The 19866-nt window shown below is 58.3% G+C and overlaps 7 protein-coding genes across 7 annotated transcripts; 4 read left to right on the top strand and 3 right to left on the bottom strand.

Moving 5' to 3' along the window:
• Positions 1–811: 811 nt before the first annotated feature.
• Positions 812–1969, top strand: BKCO1_1190007 (swirm domain-containing protein; the record flags this gene model as incomplete). Its single annotated transcript, XM_020270576.1, has 1 exon — positions 812–1969. One exon carries the CDS (start codon positions 812–814, stop codon positions 1967–1969), a length of 1158 nt encoding a protein of 385 aa, XP_020124953.1.
• A 1121-nt stretch (positions 1970–3090) lies between these two features.
• Positions 3091–3591, bottom strand: BKCO1_1190006 (uncharacterized protein; the record flags this gene model as incomplete). Its single annotated transcript, XM_020270575.1, has 1 exon — positions 3091–3591. The coding sequence occupies one exon, from the start codon at positions 3589–3591 to the stop codon at positions 3091–3093; it is 501 nt and encodes a 166-aa protein (XP_020124952.1).
• A 1375-nt stretch (positions 3592–4966) lies between these two features.
• Positions 4967–6532, top strand: BKCO1_1190005 (lem3 cdc50 family protein; the record flags this gene model as incomplete). The annotated part of the gene is made up of 6 exons (XM_020270574.1): positions 4967–5060; positions 5123–5159; positions 5225–5321; positions 5383–6169; positions 6219–6381; positions 6439–6532. 6 exons carry the CDS (start codon positions 4967–4969, stop codon positions 6530–6532), a joined length of 1272 nt encoding a protein of 423 aa, XP_020124951.1.
• Positions 6533–7113: 581 nt separating this feature from the next.
• Positions 7114–7980, top strand: BKCO1_1190004 (peptidase m43 pregnancy-associated plasma-a; the record flags this gene model as incomplete). Its single annotated transcript, XM_020270573.1, has 1 exon — positions 7114–7980. One exon carries the CDS (start codon positions 7114–7116, stop codon positions 7978–7980), a length of 867 nt encoding a protein of 288 aa, XP_020124950.1.
• Positions 7981–13244: 5264 nt separating this feature from the next.
• BKCO1_1190003 (6-phosphofructo-2-kinase 1) lies at positions 13245–15718 on the bottom strand (the record flags this gene model as incomplete). Its single annotated transcript, XM_020270572.1, has 2 exons — positions 13245–15081; positions 15303–15718. The coding sequence occupies 2 exons, from the start codon at positions 15716–15718 to the stop codon at positions 13245–13247; spliced, it is 2253 nt and encodes a 750-aa protein (XP_020124956.1).
• A 760-nt stretch (positions 15719–16478) lies between these two features.
• On the bottom strand, positions 16479–16947 carry BKCO1_1190002 (uncharacterized protein; the record flags this gene model as incomplete). Its single annotated transcript, XM_020270571.1, has 2 exons — positions 16479–16883; positions 16939–16947. 2 exons carry the CDS (start codon positions 16945–16947, stop codon positions 16479–16481), a joined length of 414 nt encoding a protein of 137 aa, XP_020124955.1.
• A 772-nt stretch (positions 16948–17719) lies between these two features.
• BKCO1_1190001 (ribonuclease h) lies at positions 17720–19454 on the top strand (the record flags this gene model as incomplete). The annotated part of the gene is made up of 4 exons (XM_020270570.1): positions 17720–17788; positions 17934–18330; positions 18410–19019; positions 19076–19454. The coding sequence occupies 4 exons, from the start codon at positions 17720–17722 to the stop codon at positions 19452–19454; spliced, it is 1455 nt and encodes a 484-aa protein (XP_020124954.1).
• Between the last annotated feature and the right edge of the window lie 412 nt (positions 19455–19866).

Genomic DNA, 19866 nt, shown 5'->3' with positions numbered 1-19866 from the left:
GGAGCAGAAGCCGCCAGCAGCATGTCCCAGCACCAGGGCCGCCCTATCAGCGCCGGCCCAGCGCCCAACGCACTGCCACACTTCCGGCGCTTCTCTCCTGTTCGCCCGCCTTCCTGTATCATGCTGACGAATGGCCAGGCCGCTCACCTCAGGCCGCTGAGAAGCGCGCGAGTGTGCCTGATGATACTCGGAGCTAACCCAGCCCTGCCAGCGACTGACACCTGCGATCTGCCGCCTTGTCGCAGCCCGCCCTTGCGGCGCCCGCCCACCAGGCTCTTTGTCCCATTGTGCGAGCCCGCGCTCCGCCTGATTAGAAACCAGTCATCTGCCCTCTCCAGTCACCTACCCCGTTCCCAGACACACAGCCCTCTTGGTCGTGGTTCATAAAGCACGCCTTTGTCCGCGCCCCACGGCGCTCCCAAAGGTCCCCCCCCACCACTTCCGAACCACGGTTCTCGCCCGGCAGTCCCAGTCGCTAGGCCAGCTGCCCTCACACTGCGCGCCCGACTGCCCCCAAGCAATAAATTCCAGTTCTGCCTGTTTGCCAATCTGACCGGCGCAACGCCCCCCAGTGCACTGCCATTGGCTGCTCCGCGCTTGTCACGTCTTACGCTCAGACTCGCATCTATTCATAAAGCAGCCTATTGTCCGCCTCGCCACCCCAGCCCGACCGCTGCCAGAACAACGCAACACTCTCGACACATCAGCGCAACCCTTCCAGCACCTTCCCCTGCAGCCTAGGCTGCCTCTAAAACCGGCGAACGCCCCCAATTCTCAGCCTCGCCTCCCAATCCCACTCTTGCACGCGACAATGGCTTCGCAACACTCCGCAGCAACCCCCTCCAAGCCCGACGCCCGCTTCTCTGTCTCTTCCCTGCTCTCGCCGCCAGAGATGAAGCGCTCCGAGAGCTTTTCCAAGTCGCCCGCCGACTGCGCAATGGACGCGACGCCCGCGCCCGCGCTCGACTGCACCATCAACCGCCTCACGGTCAACTCTCTAGGCAGCAACATCCGGAGTTCCGCAAAGGGGTTGCCTCCCTCCCCGCCTGTTTCGCCCTTCGACAATCTCCACAAGGAGGACTCTCAGTGCTCGGTGGAGGAGGATACGAGCAGGGACCCGCCTCTGTTCCCGGCGTGGAGCGGTGACAAGATCGGCGCGACAACCGCGCCCCTGTTCCCTAGCGTTGGAACGACTCCTGAGCAAGAGGCTCTCATCACAAAGCACATTGCCGAATCCAGACTGTCCAATGCCTACGACCGACCGACCCGCGAGGAGTACCAATTGGCAATCGCCTGCAAGTCAATTGCCGTCAGCCAGTGGCAGAAGAACCCCGTCCAGTGGATGCGCAACGAGCGCGCAACCTGGAGCATGTACGGCCCCAAGAAGTCGACCCAGCGCGCGCAATTGCGGGCGTTGGCCCCCGCTCCCGCCGGCGTGCGCAAGACCAAGCCTGCCGCCCCCAGACTGCCTCGCGCGCCCCGAGTTACGAAGCGCACTCCCAAGGCTGCACTGCTCGAGTCATTCGACGCAAAGCCCCCGACCCCCAAGGCACCCAAGGTCCAGGCGTCGCGAGATGACGTCGACTTCCACAAGATCCCGAACTATGCGCCACCCCTGGAGACGCTTCCCGAAGACGGCAGGAAAGCTTTGAAGGCGGAATGGAAGGGTCAGCCCCTTGACCTATCCGCCGATCCCGACCGGGGTGAACTCCACCCCTCCGAGCTTAATGTCGCTTCCACGCTCCGACTCACGTGCGCAACCTACCTTTACAACAAGCGCCGCATTTTCCAGGCTCGCGTCCGCGCCCTCATCAGGGGTGAGGACTTCAACAAGACCAAGGCTCAGCAGGCCTGCAAGATCGATGTCAACAAGGCCAGCAAGCTGTGGGCTGCCTACGAGAAGATCGGCTGGTTCAAGCCTGTCTATTTCCAGCAACATCTCGACAACTTCAACGACTGGGAGAATTAGAAGCACCGCACGTGTTCGATGCTTGCGTCGATTCGCAGGCGGATCGATGGTCATGTGAAGCATTCAGCCTCATCGTCACCAGTCCTCGTCGCGGATCCAGGTCCGCTTCGCAGTTTTGCGTGCTTGCCGTCTTTGCATTGTCGTCTCCAGCGAGATGTTCCGTCCTCTCTCATCGTCTCCTATCGTCTCGTTCAGCACACATCTCGCATTGTGATCCTCAGATTGGGTCTCTCGGTTTACATGGGCATCGGTCGGCGGAAATTGGCGTTACTTTCGGTTTTTTCAGATTATGGCTCCATCGCTTGTTGATGTGAAGCTGGAGCAATCCCTCGCATTCACACCTCTGGGTTGGGTCACGAACACAGCATCTCACGATATAGGCGTTTTTTTCCTTTTGGATTTCGGAGTTCAGTTTTTGGGTGTTGCTCAATGCCGTCCTTGCCACTGAGCGTGTGGCTCGGCTCATCTCTCCCTTTGTTCAGTCATTTGTTTCCGTACTTTCGGTTCCCCGGCGCACTCCATCATCGTCATCGGCACTTACACTCTGATACCCCCACTACTCATACAGTAGCAGCACCCAGCATGTAGCTCGTCTTGTTTCATTGATTCCGGCCTCAACCAGCGTTCGGGATGGGTTAGCGAAGATTGATTGGGGGTCATCAAAGACAGCACTTTGAACGCCCATAGGCGGCAGTAGGAAATCGATCTTAGACATTCATTCATTGACATCATTTTGAACCGTGATCTACCGCTCTGCATAACAAACAGCGAACGCTGCCTAGACATGCCTATAGATCGGAGACAGTGTTCGTCTGTGATATATTTCGGCCATCAGTATGTCGTCTCCACGCACAACCAGCTGAGAAGCATCGTAGTTAGTTCATCATCATCATCGCCATCACTCTCTCCGCCGCACACCAAAAAACAATGTGCGTCGCGCAAGCACACCGCGCCGGCGATGCCACGATAGGATCCATGGCCAGCGGACCGCACTACCATCAGCAGTCGACTCACCGTCGCAGGCTGGCTTCTCTGCAGCTGCCTCCACTCAGAGCGTTCGCGACGGCGACGTCGACGAAGCTTGAAATGACCGCGCTCCTCTCCGGCTCACAGCCATCACCTCAACATCTCAACCGCACGCCGTCGCATACACAGTCGTCATCATCAGTATCGAACAAGGTGGCGGCGGTGGCAGCATCGTCCGAAGGAGCAGCAATACCTGCCACGACATCTCCTCTGGTCCCATGTTTATCACCGTTGCCGCCGCCGCCGTCGTCGTCGTCGTCGACTCTGCCGCAATCTCTGCCGCCGCCGCCCCCGCCAGCACAGCCTTCACCTCCACCCCGAACGCGCGCCAACGCCATCGCCGCCGCTTTTGCTACTGCCGCCCCTCCTCTCCCTCCCTCCCCGACGTCTGCGACAACGCCAGCCGCCGCCGCCGCCGCACCGCCTGCCCCTGCTGCTTCCCCACCACCACCACCTCTGCACCCAAACCCCAACTGCAGCCGCAGCCGCCCCGCACCATCCTCGACGCTACCTCCGCCGCCGTCGTCTCCGTCGTCACCATCACCGTCGCCGTCATCCTCCTCCTCATCCTCCTCCTCCTCGCCCACCACCAACATCACCAGCAGCAACACAACCATCACCAGCAGCACCACCACCACCGGCCTCCACCACCACCGCCACCACCTCATCCCCCAAGAACGCTTCATGCCCTTCCTCCCCATGCCCGGCGCAATGGCCCTCACGTCATCGAGCTCGGACACGCCGGACCCGCAGCGGAGGCGGAAGATGAGCGGCGGCGGCGGCGGCGGCGGTGCTGCTGGTGCTACTGGTGCTACTACTACCGCTGCACTAGGCTCGACGACGTCGTCGTGCCGTGCGGTGGCGGTCGCGGGGGCGGATGCTGCCAGTAGCGCGCAGTGGCTGCGGCTGTGCGCGGCGTGTGGGCGCGGTAGGCCGGAGCGGAGGGATGTTTGTTGTAGTTGGCCGCCGGTGCATGTGGTGTTGGCCGGGGTGGGGGGGGGGGGGAGGAGGCGGGGGAGGAGGAGGCGGGCGGTTGAAGGGGAGGAGGGGGAGGGAGAGGAGGACGGGGAGGGAGAGGGAGAGGGCGGCGGTCTTGGGGGGGTAGGTGTTGAGATGAGAGAGAGGGTGGAGGAGGGGGGGAGGAGGGGGTTGCGTAGATGGGGGATGGAGTGCTCAAGGTTGATTCTATGAGGACTTTGGGCGAAGCAGACTTGCTGTTCTCGATGGAGCGCGACGGGGAGGTTGTCGAGCAACAGGGGAGTAATGTACGGAAGGGAAGATATAAGCGCGGGAGCGTTTTTGCGGGATTAGTCAGGAGGAATTGAGCAAGAGGGCATGTTCGGAGGCAGCAACAAGGGAAGAGATGGACTCTGATATACACATGGCGGGAAGAAATGTCTGTCGATTTAGCATTGCTTCTGGGTTAAAGCATACACTGTTGTAGTGCGCAACGTTGGAAGCCAATCGTGCATATCAAGGCAGCGGCTGAAGCGCAGAACTAACAATGATGGTGTCGGTGACACAGCGTGCGGAAAGACATGGAACCCACCTACTCCGTACATCCATCTGGTTCGACTGCGCATGCAAAGAATCGCCGTGAGTCAATTTCTTTCTGCACCCCCCGAGACGCTGAGATGGAGACGGAGATCGGATGTCGGCAACGGTTGTGGGTTGACTGGTGATTCCAAATGGTAGCGGCAGCACAATGCGACGATTGGCAGTGGCTTGCTGCGGGATTGGGGCGACAGTTGGGGTGGACGGTTGGTTGGCGCTGCTGCGGCGGCGACGATCGGAGGCGGCGGATGCTGGGGGGCTGAGGCGTCAGGCCCGCCAAGGCCTCCTAGAATAGCGACCGACCTGCCATCATCGCCCGCGCCTCCATACACGCCTTCAACAAACACCTTGCCGCCCACCAGCCGACTCTCTGCGCCCATCGGATGCTCCTTGGCTACAGGAGCCCCCTCGCGCACCATGTCGCAGACCGAAATGCAGCATACCGACTCCATCAGCAGCAATGAGAACGATGCCGCCGACACCAAGAAGACAAAGAGCAGGAGACCCGCCAGTACGATGCCCACGCCGTGCCTGCCAGCGCGCGCCGTGACTAACGATTCCTCCGCCGCGCAGACACCGCCTTCCGCCAGCAGCGTCTCAAGGCCTGGCAGTACGTTGCTCCCGCCCGCTGCCGCAAGCCGCAAGCCGCAAGCCGCCTCCGCTGACTGCCCGCAGACCCATCCTCACCCCGAAGACTGTGCTTCCCCTCTTCTTCGCCGTCGGCATCATATTCGCGCCAATCGGCGGGCTGCTGATATGGGCGAGCGCCATGGTTCGTGACCTCTGCAAGGCCGCCGTGTCGCGTGCCGGGTGCTGACGAAGACCGTGTCTAGGTCGAGGAAATCTCCATCGATTACACAGACTGCGTGAACCAGTCGCCCGTTGATTCGTCCAATGTCACTTTCCCGCCGTCCGCCAGTACCTTCGACGATGTGCCGACGGACCGTGTGTCGAGCTATTTCAAGGCCAGCAACCCGAGCGCGCTGGCCCCGTCGTGGGCGCACAGCTTCCGGAACACCAGCTATGACCCGGAGAACCCCCACAACACGACCGTCTGCTCCCTTCAGTTCGAAATCGAGAACGAGATTGGCCCGCCTGTGCTCCTGTACTACCGCCTCACCAACTTCTACCAGAACCACCGTCGCTACGTCAAGTCCGAGGATCCGTCGCAGCTACAAGGCACTTTCCGCAGCAACTCGTCCATCTCGGCCAGCGACTGCGATCCGCTGACGCTGGACAGCAAGGGGAAGGCGTATTACCCGTGCGGCCTCATTGCAAACTCGGTCTTCAACGATACCTTCTCGCAGTTGAAGCGCCTTAACCCTGCGAGTGGAGAGAGCGACTACTACAACATGTCGAACAAGGGCATCGCCTGGGACAGCGACAAGGAACTGTTCAAGAAGACGGCCTACACCAATGACCAGGTCGCGCCGCCGCCCAACTGGAAGGTCCGTTACCCGAATGGCTACAACGACGACACTCCGGTTCCCGATCTCTCGCAGGACGAGGGTTTCATGGTCTGGATGCGGACGGCCGGTCTTCCTACCTTCAGCAAGTTGGCAATGCGGAACGACGACGAAAGCATGACCGTCGCCCGGTACCAGATCGACATCGATGACAGTAAGTTTGCAATTGGTGTCGCGCAATCCCGGCCGCTAACGTTGGGCAGACTTCAACGTCACCGCTTACGGTGGCACCAAGGCCATTCTGATCTCAACCCGCACCGTCATGGGCGGCAAGAATCCCTTCCTGGGCATTGCCTATGTCGTCGTTGGTGGCATCTGCATCGTGCTAGGAACACTCTTCACGGCGACGCATCTGATCAAGCCGAGGTAAGATGGCGCGCTACCGACAATGCCTTGGGCAAGCTTGCTGACATGGACGTACAGGAAACTTGGCGATCACACATACTTGACGTGGAATAACGAGGGCGCCAGCTCGGCAACTGCGACCGGCCGAAGCATGAGACCCGGTGAAGCCTGATGAGTCCAACCAGCATGTTTTTTTCTGCGCCGATTCTTTGATTGATTCGCGATCGTGGGGCTTGGCGTTCGGGGCACGGGGCATGAAGATCGTGTATACCGCGTAGGCGATCTTGGCTTTTTCTTCTAGACGTCTCAAGTTTTCTCAATGATGAACCATTTATTCTTCTCGACCCGCCGTTGCTGAAGGTGAAGAAGTTCTAGGCACCGAGTCGCGAGCCCTAGGTCTCACCCGGGCCGGACTAGAAGCCTCACCCACGCGACAGACGATATGAAGCCCCTTTGTCGCAGGGTGACACGCCGAGAAGCTACCGTTTGCATCATCATCTCGATGGGCTCCAGAGTGCGCCGCGGCCGCGTTCTAGAGAAGCAACTATCATATCCGCCCGATGGCCTCCACATGGCAGGGAATCCAGAACACGGCAAGAGATGGGATAAATATGGCCGTCATGGGCCTCAAGAATCCCAGCATCGGCACTCAGCAGCGCAGAGCATCTCTCGGCTATCCGCACTCTCACTTGTTTGTTATATTCAGCAATCCAGAATCGAAACAACACACGGTCCCAGCAAACAGCACCCAACATGCTCAAGCGGCTCCTCCTCCTCTTCTCCCTGAGCGCCCTGGCCCTCGGGCAGGAGCAGCAGATGCGCGCCAACTGCTCCGCCGAAGCCCACGACGAGATCATCAAGGCCCACCACGACCTCTACCACGGCGTCAAAGGCGGCGGCTCGGGGGCGGCGCACGCGGCGCTGCTGACGCGGCAGAACGCGGCCATCGCGGTCGACGCCTACTTCCACATCGTCGTGTCCAAGGCCAACGACCCGCGATACGCCAACTGGCAGAAGATGGCGACGGACCAGATGGCCGTCATGAACACGGCGTACAACAAGCACGGCATCAGCTTCACCCTCAAAGGGTCGGAGCTCACGGTCAACCCGGCGTGGGCCAAGGGCGACGACCAGAACTCGGCGGCGATGAAGAAGGCGCTGCGCAAGGGGCCCTACCGCGCGCTCAACATCTACTTCGCGTCCGACTACGCCGGCCTGGGCACGTGCAGCATGCCGACCAGCATCGGCTCCAACCCCACGCCCGCCACCTACAGCGGCGACGGCTGCGTCGTCGTCGCCGACACCATGCCCGGCGGCGGCCGCACAAAGTTCAACCTCGGCATGACGGCCGTGCACGAGACGGGCCATTGGTTGGGCTTGTTCCACACGTTCAACGGCGAGTCGTGCGACGGCGACGGCGACCTGATCGCCGACACGCCCGCCGAGAAGGAGCAGACGACGGGCTGTCCGGCGAGCAAGGACTCGTGCCCGGATAAGCCCGGCCAGGATCCCATCCACAACTATATGGACTACGGGTGGGATGAGTGCTATGAGGAGTTTACGCCGGGGCAGGAGGCGAGGATGAAGCAGCTTTGGGGCCAGTTCAGGAACGGGAAGTAGGATCGGGCCGAAAGAAGAGCTGGAGGGGGTTCGAAGGTGACGGTCGACGATCTGGCTGGCTGGATTAGATGGGGGTGGGAGAAGAGGGGGGGGGGGTTTTTTTTCGCCGGTGTTTGCGCTGGTTTCGTGTGGTTATTACTGTCCTTTTTCTTCCTGCTTTGGATGTTTGCGCAAGGTAACACAATTGTATCTACTTGACTCGCATTATCCTGCTCCATACACTGTCGTTCACGATGCCAATGGTGCTTGGTCCCGCTGTTTATAGGTCTGTTCAGTCTCGGGAATATAGATACAGTGTATAGCACTTAGATGTTCAACCCCTTCCCACCAGGTTTCCATTCCCCATCCATGGACAGTCCGTCTTCGTACGACAGCTGTTGCAAGATCACCCGATTGGGAACAACACCAAAGGGTCGTCGCCACCCGTCTCCATCGGGGATGTCGGGCCAGGTCTTCGGTCCGACGCCCGCTGCACCGAATGTTTCTGATTCCCCTTGACATGGCCAATTTTCCTGACTAAGAGCTGAAACATATCCCGCACGTCTTTCTTCACGTCTCATGCCATCGAACCACAGAAGTCATATGCACGTAGCGGATGTCCGTGCCGTATCAATTTATACATCTGGCCCATGTTACTCGCACCGTCGCCCATCTCGGACCGGATGCCGGAACGCAACACCCTTCCTCCTGCACGACGGCCTGAGTGTCTCACTATTACCCCTCGTTTCCATAGTGGCACTCTTTACCTTCCTCTCTGGTTGTGCAGTGTTGATGATGAAGAAACAAAAAACAAAATCAATCTCTCGCTTGGACAAAGTCAGGCGATCACGAGGACATGGCTTGGAAAAATTTCCGTTGGCCATCAAGGCTGAGGTTAATGCTTGTTGGCATCGGGACTCTTTACCCGTTTTCTTGTTTCTCGTCCCTGCATGTCGCGAGCTCCGGCGAAGTAGTTATGCTGTCATGCGGACCCGTTCGAAGAAAAGATGGAGCCAAGGGAGGCCCTTGCCTCCGCCCTTAGCTCAAACTCTGAGCCGCAATAGACCTCGATGCTGACTCCGGGGCGAAAACTGCTGCCGTTACCCCGACGTCGACATTACTGATCAATGGTGCTCAAGAGCTCGGTAGTGCCGGACATGTATTGCTCCTTGCGGCGGTCGACAAGACGAAGGGAACTTCATCCTCGCTGGCTTCCCGGATCGGAGATGGGGGGAGAGATTATGTGTTCGACGCAAGTCCTTCACCAAAGCTGCACATCCGCATCAGGGAAGCAGATACCAGACAGTATAGAGAAAGCAGAGTAGACACATGGACTTGCGAGGGACCTGGCCTGGCCGGATCTGGTCCTCGTGTTCACCGTCTTTCCCCTCCACGCCGCCATCACTGAAGCCCAGCACTACGGTCAGAAAGAAGTTTACCCGCAAACGACCGTCGTTCCTTCCTCTCCCTTCAGAGAAATGACGGGATCACCCGGCAAATGTTCAATGCCGAAGTGAGAAGAGGGAGGCGAGCGAACACCGAACAAAGACACAAAACATCAGATCACTTCCTCTGCTATGGTGGTCACTTTTCTGATCATTTCTTGCTCAGACTCTCCATTCAGCATACCGCGGTCCGCCTCCACGCTACCGATTTTCTTCACCGTTGTCTTACCTTACAGCTTGTCTCAGCCCATGGCACCTTTAATACTGTCTCGCTTTTCGCCCCGCCCCCGCGAGCCCAACCTTCGAGAACCATGCAGCTTCGGCGTGCACAAAGGGGAGAAGAAAAAAAACCAGCGAGGGTGGCGCTTCAGTAGTAAACGCGTTTCGTCTCACTTGCAGACTCGCTCCATCGATGATGTATGTACGTTCGGCAAGAGAGGCGCTCCTGCCGCCGACGTTCGAATCCAGCTCGTGGAAGCTGCTGTAGCATGCGGATTGGCCCGCGCGGAAGTTTGTGCCGCCTCCACCTCCCGCGCCTTCGTTGCGCGCTTGCTTGCCTGTTGTTGTTTTGGGACTGCGCTGGTGTTGGATCTCTTCGCGCCGGGCCCCTCCCGCTCTTCTTTTCTTTGTCTTGGGAAGGCGATGTGTGAGACAGAACTGCGGTCTGGGTCTTTTCGAAGGACTGGACTGGACCCTGCTCAGGGGTTCTGGAACTTCTGGGCGTGCTTGCCTGGAGGAATGTCTGCATTGTTGGTGGTCTGGACTGGACTTTGCGGAACGTTCTGGAATGAGGTTCGTGGGCCATTATCAGCACTGCTTGTCCCGCGAGAGTGGGTGTTGGAGAGGAATGCCTTGAGTGTTGTTTGAGTTACAGGACTGGGGCGGTCGTTTGCGGTGATGATGAAGATTGGTGGTAGGTGGAAATGGTGATGACGGGGCGGGGAGGCAGGCAGGCGATGATGAGTATGGAACTCTTTGAACCCGAAGTTCGTACGATGACCTGCTGCTGATGTTCGGACATTGGGCTGTCTCATCTTTCAAAGGGTGGATTTGATTCCGTTTGCTTCCATGAGTATCATCGTATGACTTCAGGGAAAACGCCAGGTGCGAGCCCCAATTCAGTGCAGCACCGAGGTGACCTCTATCACGATATATATTTAAACATCACACTGCTATCATCTAACGCAGATGCTTTGCTTCTCATTTCCTCCATCGACCTCAATAGCACAGTTGGGTGTTCTCGAGAATATGTCACTCTTTTCTTTGACTGGTCTCTTCCTTGAGACTTTTCCCAAACCCTTTTTGCGAATGTGTTCCGCACACGTCACCATCTATGCGTACTGCTACGTTTGCTAATCACTTCCAAATGTGCCATACAGTTCCCACGATAGTTATGCTTAAAGATGTGCCATCTCAGGGAAGATGCGAAGTACCATTAATCAATGTTAATAAGCGTCACCATCTTTCACGAACGATGTGATCAACACCCAGTGCTGCATATTTACGGATATTGAGTGTATAATCGAACTAGAGAAGAAGGAAAACCACTGAATAACCTCAGTTCACCCAGAGCCCCCTCCCGAGCCCAGTGTCGGAACAAGCTTCGTTTTGTAGTTGTACTTGTCCCAATTTTCACGTCCATAACTGGATGCCGGGAGTATTGCGAACGACCGTCTCCGCACCTTTAAATCCTTGAGAATTTGGCTGCTACGCAACGCCCCAAGCACCCTCACCCCTCCCATCTTGGGCCATCACCATTCACAGCGGAGACGTATGCAGAACATGCGCCATGGATGGTAGATTCAAACTTGTTTCCTTCCCTCCCCGCCTCCTTCTTCTCTTTGCCCTTCCACAGCCGAACCGCTACCTACCCCAGACACACTCCACAAGAAACAAGGAAGTCCGCCATAGTGAATCTCTTGTGTCTCCGACACGGCTCTCGTTTGTGTTGCAAGGTGGAGAAGACAAGCTTGAGGGAGGACTATGTCAAGCAACGCTTTATATATATATATGACCGTGGGCGAGCGGGAGCGCGGGATGAATGGCAGTCTGATGAAGAAGATGGCTCCGACGGCCGCAACCAGAGAAGGAGTATATGACGTGACGTGACGTGACGTGATGGAGTCGGCAGGACGATGCGTCTCTTCTGACCTTCTCGGGTAAAAGGCGTGTGTGGCCCTGTTCGCCAAAGCGCGTAATCCGTTCGGAAAGGCCGGCTGATTAGGCAAGAGTTGCCCGGGTGCGGGATGGTTGTGTTTGGAAAAGCAAAGCCACACGACGATGTTACAAACCCTATATGAGAGAGAGGTTTAGTGCCCATCATTGCCCAGCCAAGGATCTGCTTACTCTTTCCAAGATACGCGGCCTCGCGATACATATATATACGCACACACTCTTTAATTCAAACCGCCCACCCCCCTGCCCTTCAAGACAGCATTCACGAAACACACGTACACAAACAATTCGCATTCTAATACTTCATTTTCTTTCCCTTCCCGTTGTTCTACTTTCGGACTTCCTTGCTTCTCAAAAAATTCTAGCTCTACCGAATTTCTCTCTTTTCATCAAGTGCAAGAAGAAGAAGAACCGACGCTACCTCTCCCCTTCCTTCTATCCTGGTCTACCTCTCTGAACGGAAGAAGACGATGAGGATCCTGACTACGTATAACAGTCGAGCAGCCAAGCAAAGGGAGTCGTTAAAGCACAACAGTCCAGATCCAAAACAAACGGAGGAAATCAAGAAGCAAGGCGGACAACGACCGAGAGAGAAAAGAGAGAAAGCAAAAGCAGGAAGCAACGGCGGCAAGACAACAGCGGCGAGGATGAAGAGAAAAGAGGAAAGAGAAAAAACGAAACATCCCATTCCCAATCCAGTAATGACGCAAACACGCAGACGAATGACAGCAGCACCGACAGTGAGAAACACAGTCACGACATTTAAGAACAATCTCGTTTTTTCTTCTGTTTTCATCGCTCTGCTCAACGCTTTTTCCACCGCACCGAGGTAAGGGTCTGATCCGATCCGGTCCGGTCGGTGCTGAATCACAAACACCATCATCACCCTCATCCTCTCTTTCCCTACCGACAAAACAACAGCAACCGAAACGGACACCACACGCAGACAAAACCACCCGTACAAACCATCATCTACCGAACTCAACCACCACCATTTTGAGAGCGACAAGAAGAAGAGAGGGTAAGTTGTACGTTTCTTCATGTCGCCGCGCTGAACCTCACCAAAGAAAAAAAAAATCCGCCAGCGCCGTTGCTTCGAAGAAAACAAGAAACGACATCGCGAAAGGAAGAAAGAAAAAAAAAGGACAACCACGATAATCGCAATGGGAGAGAGTAAACGCCCCACCGTATGCCACAATCCACCAGCACCAAAGAGCCGGACGTCACCAGTGCAAAGCTTACAAATAAACGAAAGAAGACGATGACGACGAGGGAAGAGAGAGGAGCCGCACGGGTCGCAGCTGAGATATCAAGACGGCCCGTAAGAGAAGAGGAACTTCAAGAGGCCCGTAAAGAAAAAAGATCAACGAGACAGGGATGAGGAGAGGTTCAACTCCATTGATCAAGCAAGCGTCAGTCTAGCAATAAGCCGTCTTTTTTTTGCAAGGATGTGGAGGCCAAAGTGTTCCGATCGAGGTAGGAAAGAAAGATGAGAAAAACGCCCTGGTATGCAAAAACAGGTTGAGAAAGGAGGAAACCACGAATGTACCAAGCCACCCGCCGTAAAAAAGCAATTGGTTCACCGATTGCGTGCAGTAGCAAAAACGACAACAGTGAATCGAATATGAAAAGGTCCGGGTCAAGAAAAGCCAGCAGACTTTCCCGTTAATGGTCGTCGGCCGTAGGCCGCGGCTTGTAGTCGGGCAGGTGGTCGAACCAGTCCGAAGAGGGGTTGTATTGGTACGCCTTGAAGTCGACGCCGTACGGCTTGGGCTCGAGCATGTACAGCATGCCGAGCGGGCAGTCGATGTCAGCCACCGTTTTGCGGTCAAGGCCAAGGAAGTACGCGAGCAGGACACGTGCGATGCTGCGGTGAGTGACCAGCAGACAGTGGTCAGTCATGCGCTCGAGCTCAACAATCACCGGCCGAATGCGGTTGATGATGTCGAGGTAACCCTCGCCGCCAGGGCCAGGGTAGCGGTAATGCAGCTTGTTCTTCTTGCGCAGAAGGAACTCATCCGCGTGCTTGTCCCTGATCTCCTCGTACGTCATGCCCTCCATGAAACCGGCATTGAGTTCGTCCAACATGCGCATTTGCTTGAGATCGAACTCATCCTCGTCGAAATACTGGGCCGTCTGGATGGCGCGCTTCAACATCGACGTCCAAACGCAAAAGCTCTTCTGCGGAACGTCATTGTGCGTCATGAAGTACGGGTTCGGGGGCGACATGTCTCCAGGAAGGGGCGGGAAGTGCGAATTGAGAACCTTCTCACGCTGGTGCTGTTGCCAAATCTCGCGGTGGTAGTTGATGAACCTTGTGACGGCTTTGCCGTAGCGGTGGCCATTGGGGCTGAGGTCCGAGTCACCGCCGATCTTGCCCGCGACGTTGTCCATCGACTCTCCATGTCTCGTGATCCAAATCATGCGAGGGGCCAGGTTGAAGTTAAGGAGGTAGTACACGGCTTGCGCGGCAATGAAGCCTCGAATCTGATGCGAGATGACCTTTCGGCCAACATCGATCATCTGGACGTAGGCCGTGTTATTTCTCTCCTCGTAATCTCCGAGCGGGACGTAGGCCTTTTCGTAAATCGCCACTCGCTTCTTGAAATCCACCAGAGAAGCGACGGGGTCCTTGTCCTTGTAGTCGGGGCCAGAGAGCTTCAAGCGCATGTTCGACTCGAGGAGGCGCTCATCCTTGCAGAGCGACTCGACGAACATGACGTTGAGCTCGTCGCCACACCTGTCACGGACGCGGCGGATGATCGCAGCGCGGCGCTCCAGAGTGCTGTTGGTAGCGTCCATGATGGCGACAGAACCGGTGCCTTCGATCAGATAATCCATAGCCTCGTCCAGGGTTTCCATAGCGCACTGCTCACGCAGAAGCGCGGCCTTGCGGTTGCCGGGGTCGAAGAAATTTGCGCCCTGGTCCATCGTCTCGGTGCTGGGCAGCTCCTCGGGCGTCGAAGCCTTGGTCAACTCAGGGAAGGCGGCCTCCAAAAACCTCTGGTCCTTCTCTTCCTTGGACGGTTCCTTCATTTCCGCCGGCTTCTCCGGCTGAGTCACAGCTTCGCCGTTGACGAAAATTTTCGCGGCCAAGTGCGGCGGGTCCAGCAGCTGCTTCTGATCAATGGCACCCTGCGGCGCTGTTGTCGTGATGCTCTGTCTCCGCACCGAGTCCAACGGGCGCTTCTCGACGCCGGGCGACGGCGCTGGGTTGTGGGTACCTCCGCCTCCAGCAGCGATGCGGCGGCGCTCGCCGACGTTGAAGATGCGCGCCTCGTGCTGCAGCCAGTTCAAGTAGCGGGCCATCTTCTTTGTGATGTAACTCTTGCCACGGGCGGGCAGGCCGACCATGACAATGAGCAGCTTCGCGCCCAGGTCGCGCTGAGCGATGCGGCCATCAGGAGAAACTTTGGATTTGGTCAGGCCGGGGATGTCGAGGGTGGTGGGGCGGATGCGCGGGGTGGAACTTCCAGAGACGGAGTTCTGGCGGATTGGCGGACTGTCCATTGTTAGAGTGTTGCAGGGTCTCAAGCAGGAAGCAGGCGCTGAAAATGATATATTTGATAAGGGCGCGCGGTGCAGCGAAATCGGACCGAGCGTAAATGTGGGTACGGATGATCTCCAGCCACCAGCCATTGGGCGCGGGCTGTGACGTCGTACCATTTGATGTAATTGTGGACATGATAGGACGATCGGTCCTGTCAGGAGCGCAGCACTTACATCCGGGGGCTGCTCGGGGCAGTGGGCATGGGCGTGTCGGACAAGGCATGGCCGACGCCGTTGGTGGCAAAGGCATGGTGAAGCTGGTGGGCGGCGGCGCTCGGCGGCAACCTCAGCTCCCCATCGTGGGCGTCGTGGATGCCAGGGGCACGACTGGTGGGGTTGGCATAGATGCGCGGGCTTTGCGTCTGCGGCGGCGGACGGACCGGTAGCTGGCGGGACGGCGGGCGCTGGTCTGGAGGGTGCGAGCTGCCGTCGAGTCGGTAGGGCGGGATGGTGTTATTCATCAGAACGGACCGGGCGACGTCGCTGTGGGTTGACTGCTTGCGCAGGAGCTTGCTAGCAATGGGGGGAGGGTCGGTGGTGCACGAAGGACGAGGGAGATGGTGATCAGATATATCGGTGATTAGCGGCATCGTGCAAGGATGCGCAGGTGCGAGTCACGCAGAGCTCGGCGGGTGGCGTGTCGGTAAGGCTGAGCTGGCTGCGCTGGCTTCGGCCGGGTGCGCAGTGTGTGCTGTTTGGCTGCTTTGGCGGGCGCGGCGCAAGGCCGGGTCGGTGCAGCTTAAGAACAAGAGCGGGAAGGGGAAAAGAAATTTTTTTTTGGTGCGTCGGCGGCGTGCGTCGGCGGGCAGGTGGTGCAGTGGGCGACGACGCAGGTGGCAGTGACGGAAGGGTGGCTGCGTGCACTGGTTGGTAGTGGAGAGGGTCAGGGTCCGATTGAGCTGAGCGAGCAAGGCAGCGACCTGGGATTTACATATCTACTGACTCTATCGTGACGGCCCGCCTCGCAGGGCGCTCAGACGGGGCGGCACACAGCTGAGGGCCGGTGCTGCAACGAGCGTGGCATTTCCGTTATGCTTGCGACACGCCGAAAGCAGCTGTGCGCTGGGAGCTCGTCCGCCAGCGCCGCAGCGCCGCCGCGGCCAATCATCCGCCCACGCCCTCGTCTAGTCGTCCATACTTCGCTGCGCCGCCTGATAGCACGCCCGCCAGGCTGATCCCCCGCCCGTTTAAGCATGCTCCGTGATGGATTCCTGTCAGCGCTGGCCGCAGCCCGTCGCGGAGTCGTGGGGGGGGACTCCGAGCCAAGCCGTCCCGCGTTTGTTGAGGGTTGAGACATGGCAATCCGTCCGTCCTCAGCATGCTCGGCGCCCCAGTTTTCCCCTTCGGGCCTCACGTCGACAGCTTCAGCGTCAGGACCAGCAGCGACGCGTACGCCGCCACCGACAGCGCCGTCAGCACCGACACGACGTTGCCGCTGGTTCTAAACTTCTTGCGATGCAGCCCGTCCTCGCCCACCTCGCTGAAGAACTGCTTGTTGCCGTGCTGCCGCCGCAGCAGGCTGGTGAACAGCACCCCGGCCCCGTACACGGCAAACAGGGCGCCGATGGAGTAGAACTCGGCGGTGAAGATCTTGAGCACGACCAGCGCGAATGAGAACTGGCCAAGGGCGGTGCGGATGTAAGCGCCCTCGAAGGTCCTCTGCGCTGCGCGGATCTCGACGAGCTCGTCGGGCGTCAGGACGACGGAGCGCGCGCGATGTAGGCGCAGGTGGTATCTGTCTGCTGCATGGCGGCCCTGGGAACATGAGCGCTCCGACGCCTTCGGTCTTGGTCGGAGCGGGCGGGCATACCTCGAACATGGCGGCTATTTGTGGTGTTGGGGCGTCGTCTGTCAAACGTCGGTGGAGAAGCGCCGCTGCTCAACGGGCGGGCCTCTCGTGCGAGTTTCACGTAGAGCAGGCCCGTGCTGCTGCGGTGCCGTGACTATGACTTGTTCTCAGGCTAGAGTCGCGATACACAGTCAGTCAGCTTCTCCACACCGGACGTCATGGTCTCCGCCGCCCGCCATCTTTCGCTTGGTGCTCGGTATCGTGGCTGACTGCTTTGTTCAGGCGCACAGCATGAATCCCCTGTGTGTGCGGACTGCGGACAGCCCTTGAGCGCTGCGGGCCTCGCAATATGCCAAGGCCAGCGGGGGCAGCGGAGCGGCGGGCCACGAGTCGATCGCTCGCGTCACGGTGCGTTGGTGCGGAACGCGGAGGTGGCGGGCGGACGCGCTGAGACGGAAGGGGCGTACCTTGGGCGCAGAGGCAGCGTCAGGAACGCTCTCAAGGCATTCCAGAGGACACGGGGAGATGGTCGAAGTTGTAGGAGGAGCGTTGGAGAGGCTCGCCCGGCGAAATGGATCGACGGCCACCGCTCCAGCCAGCATCGCAGCATCGCACGCGGACTGTATTCGTGCCAAGCCAGCACCACCTCGGCCCTCCGCGACAATGTCCAGCTTGCTCCGGCTGGTCGCGGTGCCTCAGTAGTGCCTTGCTGCCTTAGCTGCTTCCTCGTGCTGATGGGCCAGGCACACCCAAGCCCAGGGTCCAAGCTACTGTGGGGCAAAAACTTGGAAGGACCTCCAGCATGTTTCCGGCGACGACAAAGGTCGCCAAACAGCCCTCTCCACAAAGCGCTTTCGTAGTTGCCAGCAATGTGAACCCCACTACCTTGCTCCACACACACCAAACATCCCCAACACCCCGCCACCAAACTCTGCATTGACGGAGTTGAGGCCTCTCTAGACGCGAAGAAATTCTTACACGCGTTGTGCACGCGTCGCACCTACTCGCCTAGTCAGTCGCCGATCGCCACCGTCGAAGCTACCGCCGTTTTGCTTCTTCGCCTCGCCTTGAGGGTCCTGCCACCGAGGCGCACCATCGAGCAGCTCCTAGGCGGCCTTGGAAACGACCGCGCGCTCCAGAACACCCTCAAAATCCTCGAGCAAGCACGCGCAGCCCAGCGGCGGAACCCGAAAATCAGGCTCAATCTCGAGTATCGCATCAAAATGGCCAAGGACAAGGTGTCGCCCGCCGTGGACGAGGAGCGCTCGAACGCGACGACGAGCAATGCCTCGTCCAAGAGGAAACGAGGAAACGAGCCAAAGTTTTACGCAGTCAAGGATGGCCGCAAGCCGGGTGTATACGCAAACTGGAATGACTGTCTGGATCAGGTCAAGGGATTCAAGGGTGCAATATGTACGTCTGCGCGTGTTTTCTTCTGTCGCATACCTGCCTACGATTGCCTGCTCACTGGTTCGATTTTTGAGCGCCACAGACAAGTCCTTCCCCAGCGCTGCCGAAGCAGAAGCTTTCGTTTCCGGCACCGCTTCAAACGACAACCCCGAAAAGTTCTACGCCGTACAGAGCGGCCGCGTCCCCGGCGTCTACACGGACTGGCCTTCGGCGCAAAAACAAACAACGGGCTGGACGCGCCCCAAGTACAAGGCGTTCCCCACGCGCGCCGAGGCCGAGGCCTTCGTGAAGGCAGGCAAGAAGGTTGGCGAGTCCGTCTCCAATGTCGCCGTCGAACCAGACGCTCAGTCGGACACGACGGTCGGGAAGAAGTCGGAGCCGCCGGCCAAGAGGCAGAAAAAGTCTGCGGCGGCGGAGGAGTCGGCAGCAACAAATTCAGGTCCGTCGGAGCCCGGCACCGGCTCTCTTCCAGAGGGCGCCGAGGATGGTTTTGATCCGCGTGTGATACTAAATCCCGAGACAGGAAAGGTCGAGTGGAAGACCGAAGAGCAGCTGGCGGCGACCAAGAAGATGCCCACCGGCGAGTCCAAGGGCGGCATGCTCAGGATCTACACGGACGGCAGCTCGTTGGGTAATGGCAAAAAGGGCTCTGTCGCTGGTGTAGGCGTCTTTTTTGGGCCTCTGGACAAGAGGTATGTAATTCAGCTCCGTGGTTGCAAAACACCAGGACGGACTGACAGTTCTGCAGAAACGTGTCTGAAGGGCTCGCCGGCCCGCGCCAGACCAATCAACGTGCAGAGCTTACGGCAATCCAGCGTGCGCTCGACATAACGCCTCTCCAGCGCGACGTGACAATATTCAGCGACAGCAACTACTCGATCAACTGCGTGACGGTGTGGTTTGTGAACTGGCGCAAGAACAACTGGGTGACGGCGTCCAAGAAGCCGGTCGAGAACAAGGACCTCGTCGAGACCATCATCGCCCGCATCGAGGAGCGCGAGAAGCTCGGCTCCAAGACCATCTTCACCTGGCTCAAGGGCCACGCCGACGACCCCGGCAACATCGCGGCTGACGAGCTGGCCGTCCAGGGCGCCAGGAACGCCCAGGCGGCACTGAGGGAGGCTTAGATGGCCAGGCTGCACGGGATGCCTGCGCTGTTGTGTTCGCCCTGTTCGACCCACCCAGTCGGCTTTGGGAGGATACGATGAGCAGGTGTGGTGAGCAGCAACCGACAGGATTTTGGTACCGCTTACTCATCCTGAGTCAACTTTCCCTCCCCATCCATTGCCAAGGGCTGTGGGTCGGACATGGTGTCGCAAAGGCGACAAGGCAGCAGCACCGCCGGTGTGAGGCGGGGGATCTGCGACACGAAGGAAAAGAAAAAGATATTTGCTCGGATTACCCGAAGGATTCTGGAAGTGATTGAGACTCTTACACATTTCTACTCAGCTGAATGATGATACCCTTTGATGCTCTCTTTGCTTATCGTCGTACATACAGTTTGTGCTTTTGTGCGTCAACCCCGCTTGTCCTATTTGC

The sequence above is a fragment of the Diplodia corticola genome (assembly GCF_001883845.1).
Source record: "Diplodia corticola strain CBS 112549 chromosome Unknown scaffold119, whole genome shotgun sequence".
NCBI classification, from domain to species: domain Eukaryota; kingdom Fungi; phylum Ascomycota; class Dothideomycetes; order Botryosphaeriales; family Botryosphaeriaceae; genus Diplodia; species Diplodia corticola.
The sequence above is the reverse complement of the archived record's forward strand: the minus strand, read 5'-3'. Positions and strand labels throughout refer to the sequence as shown.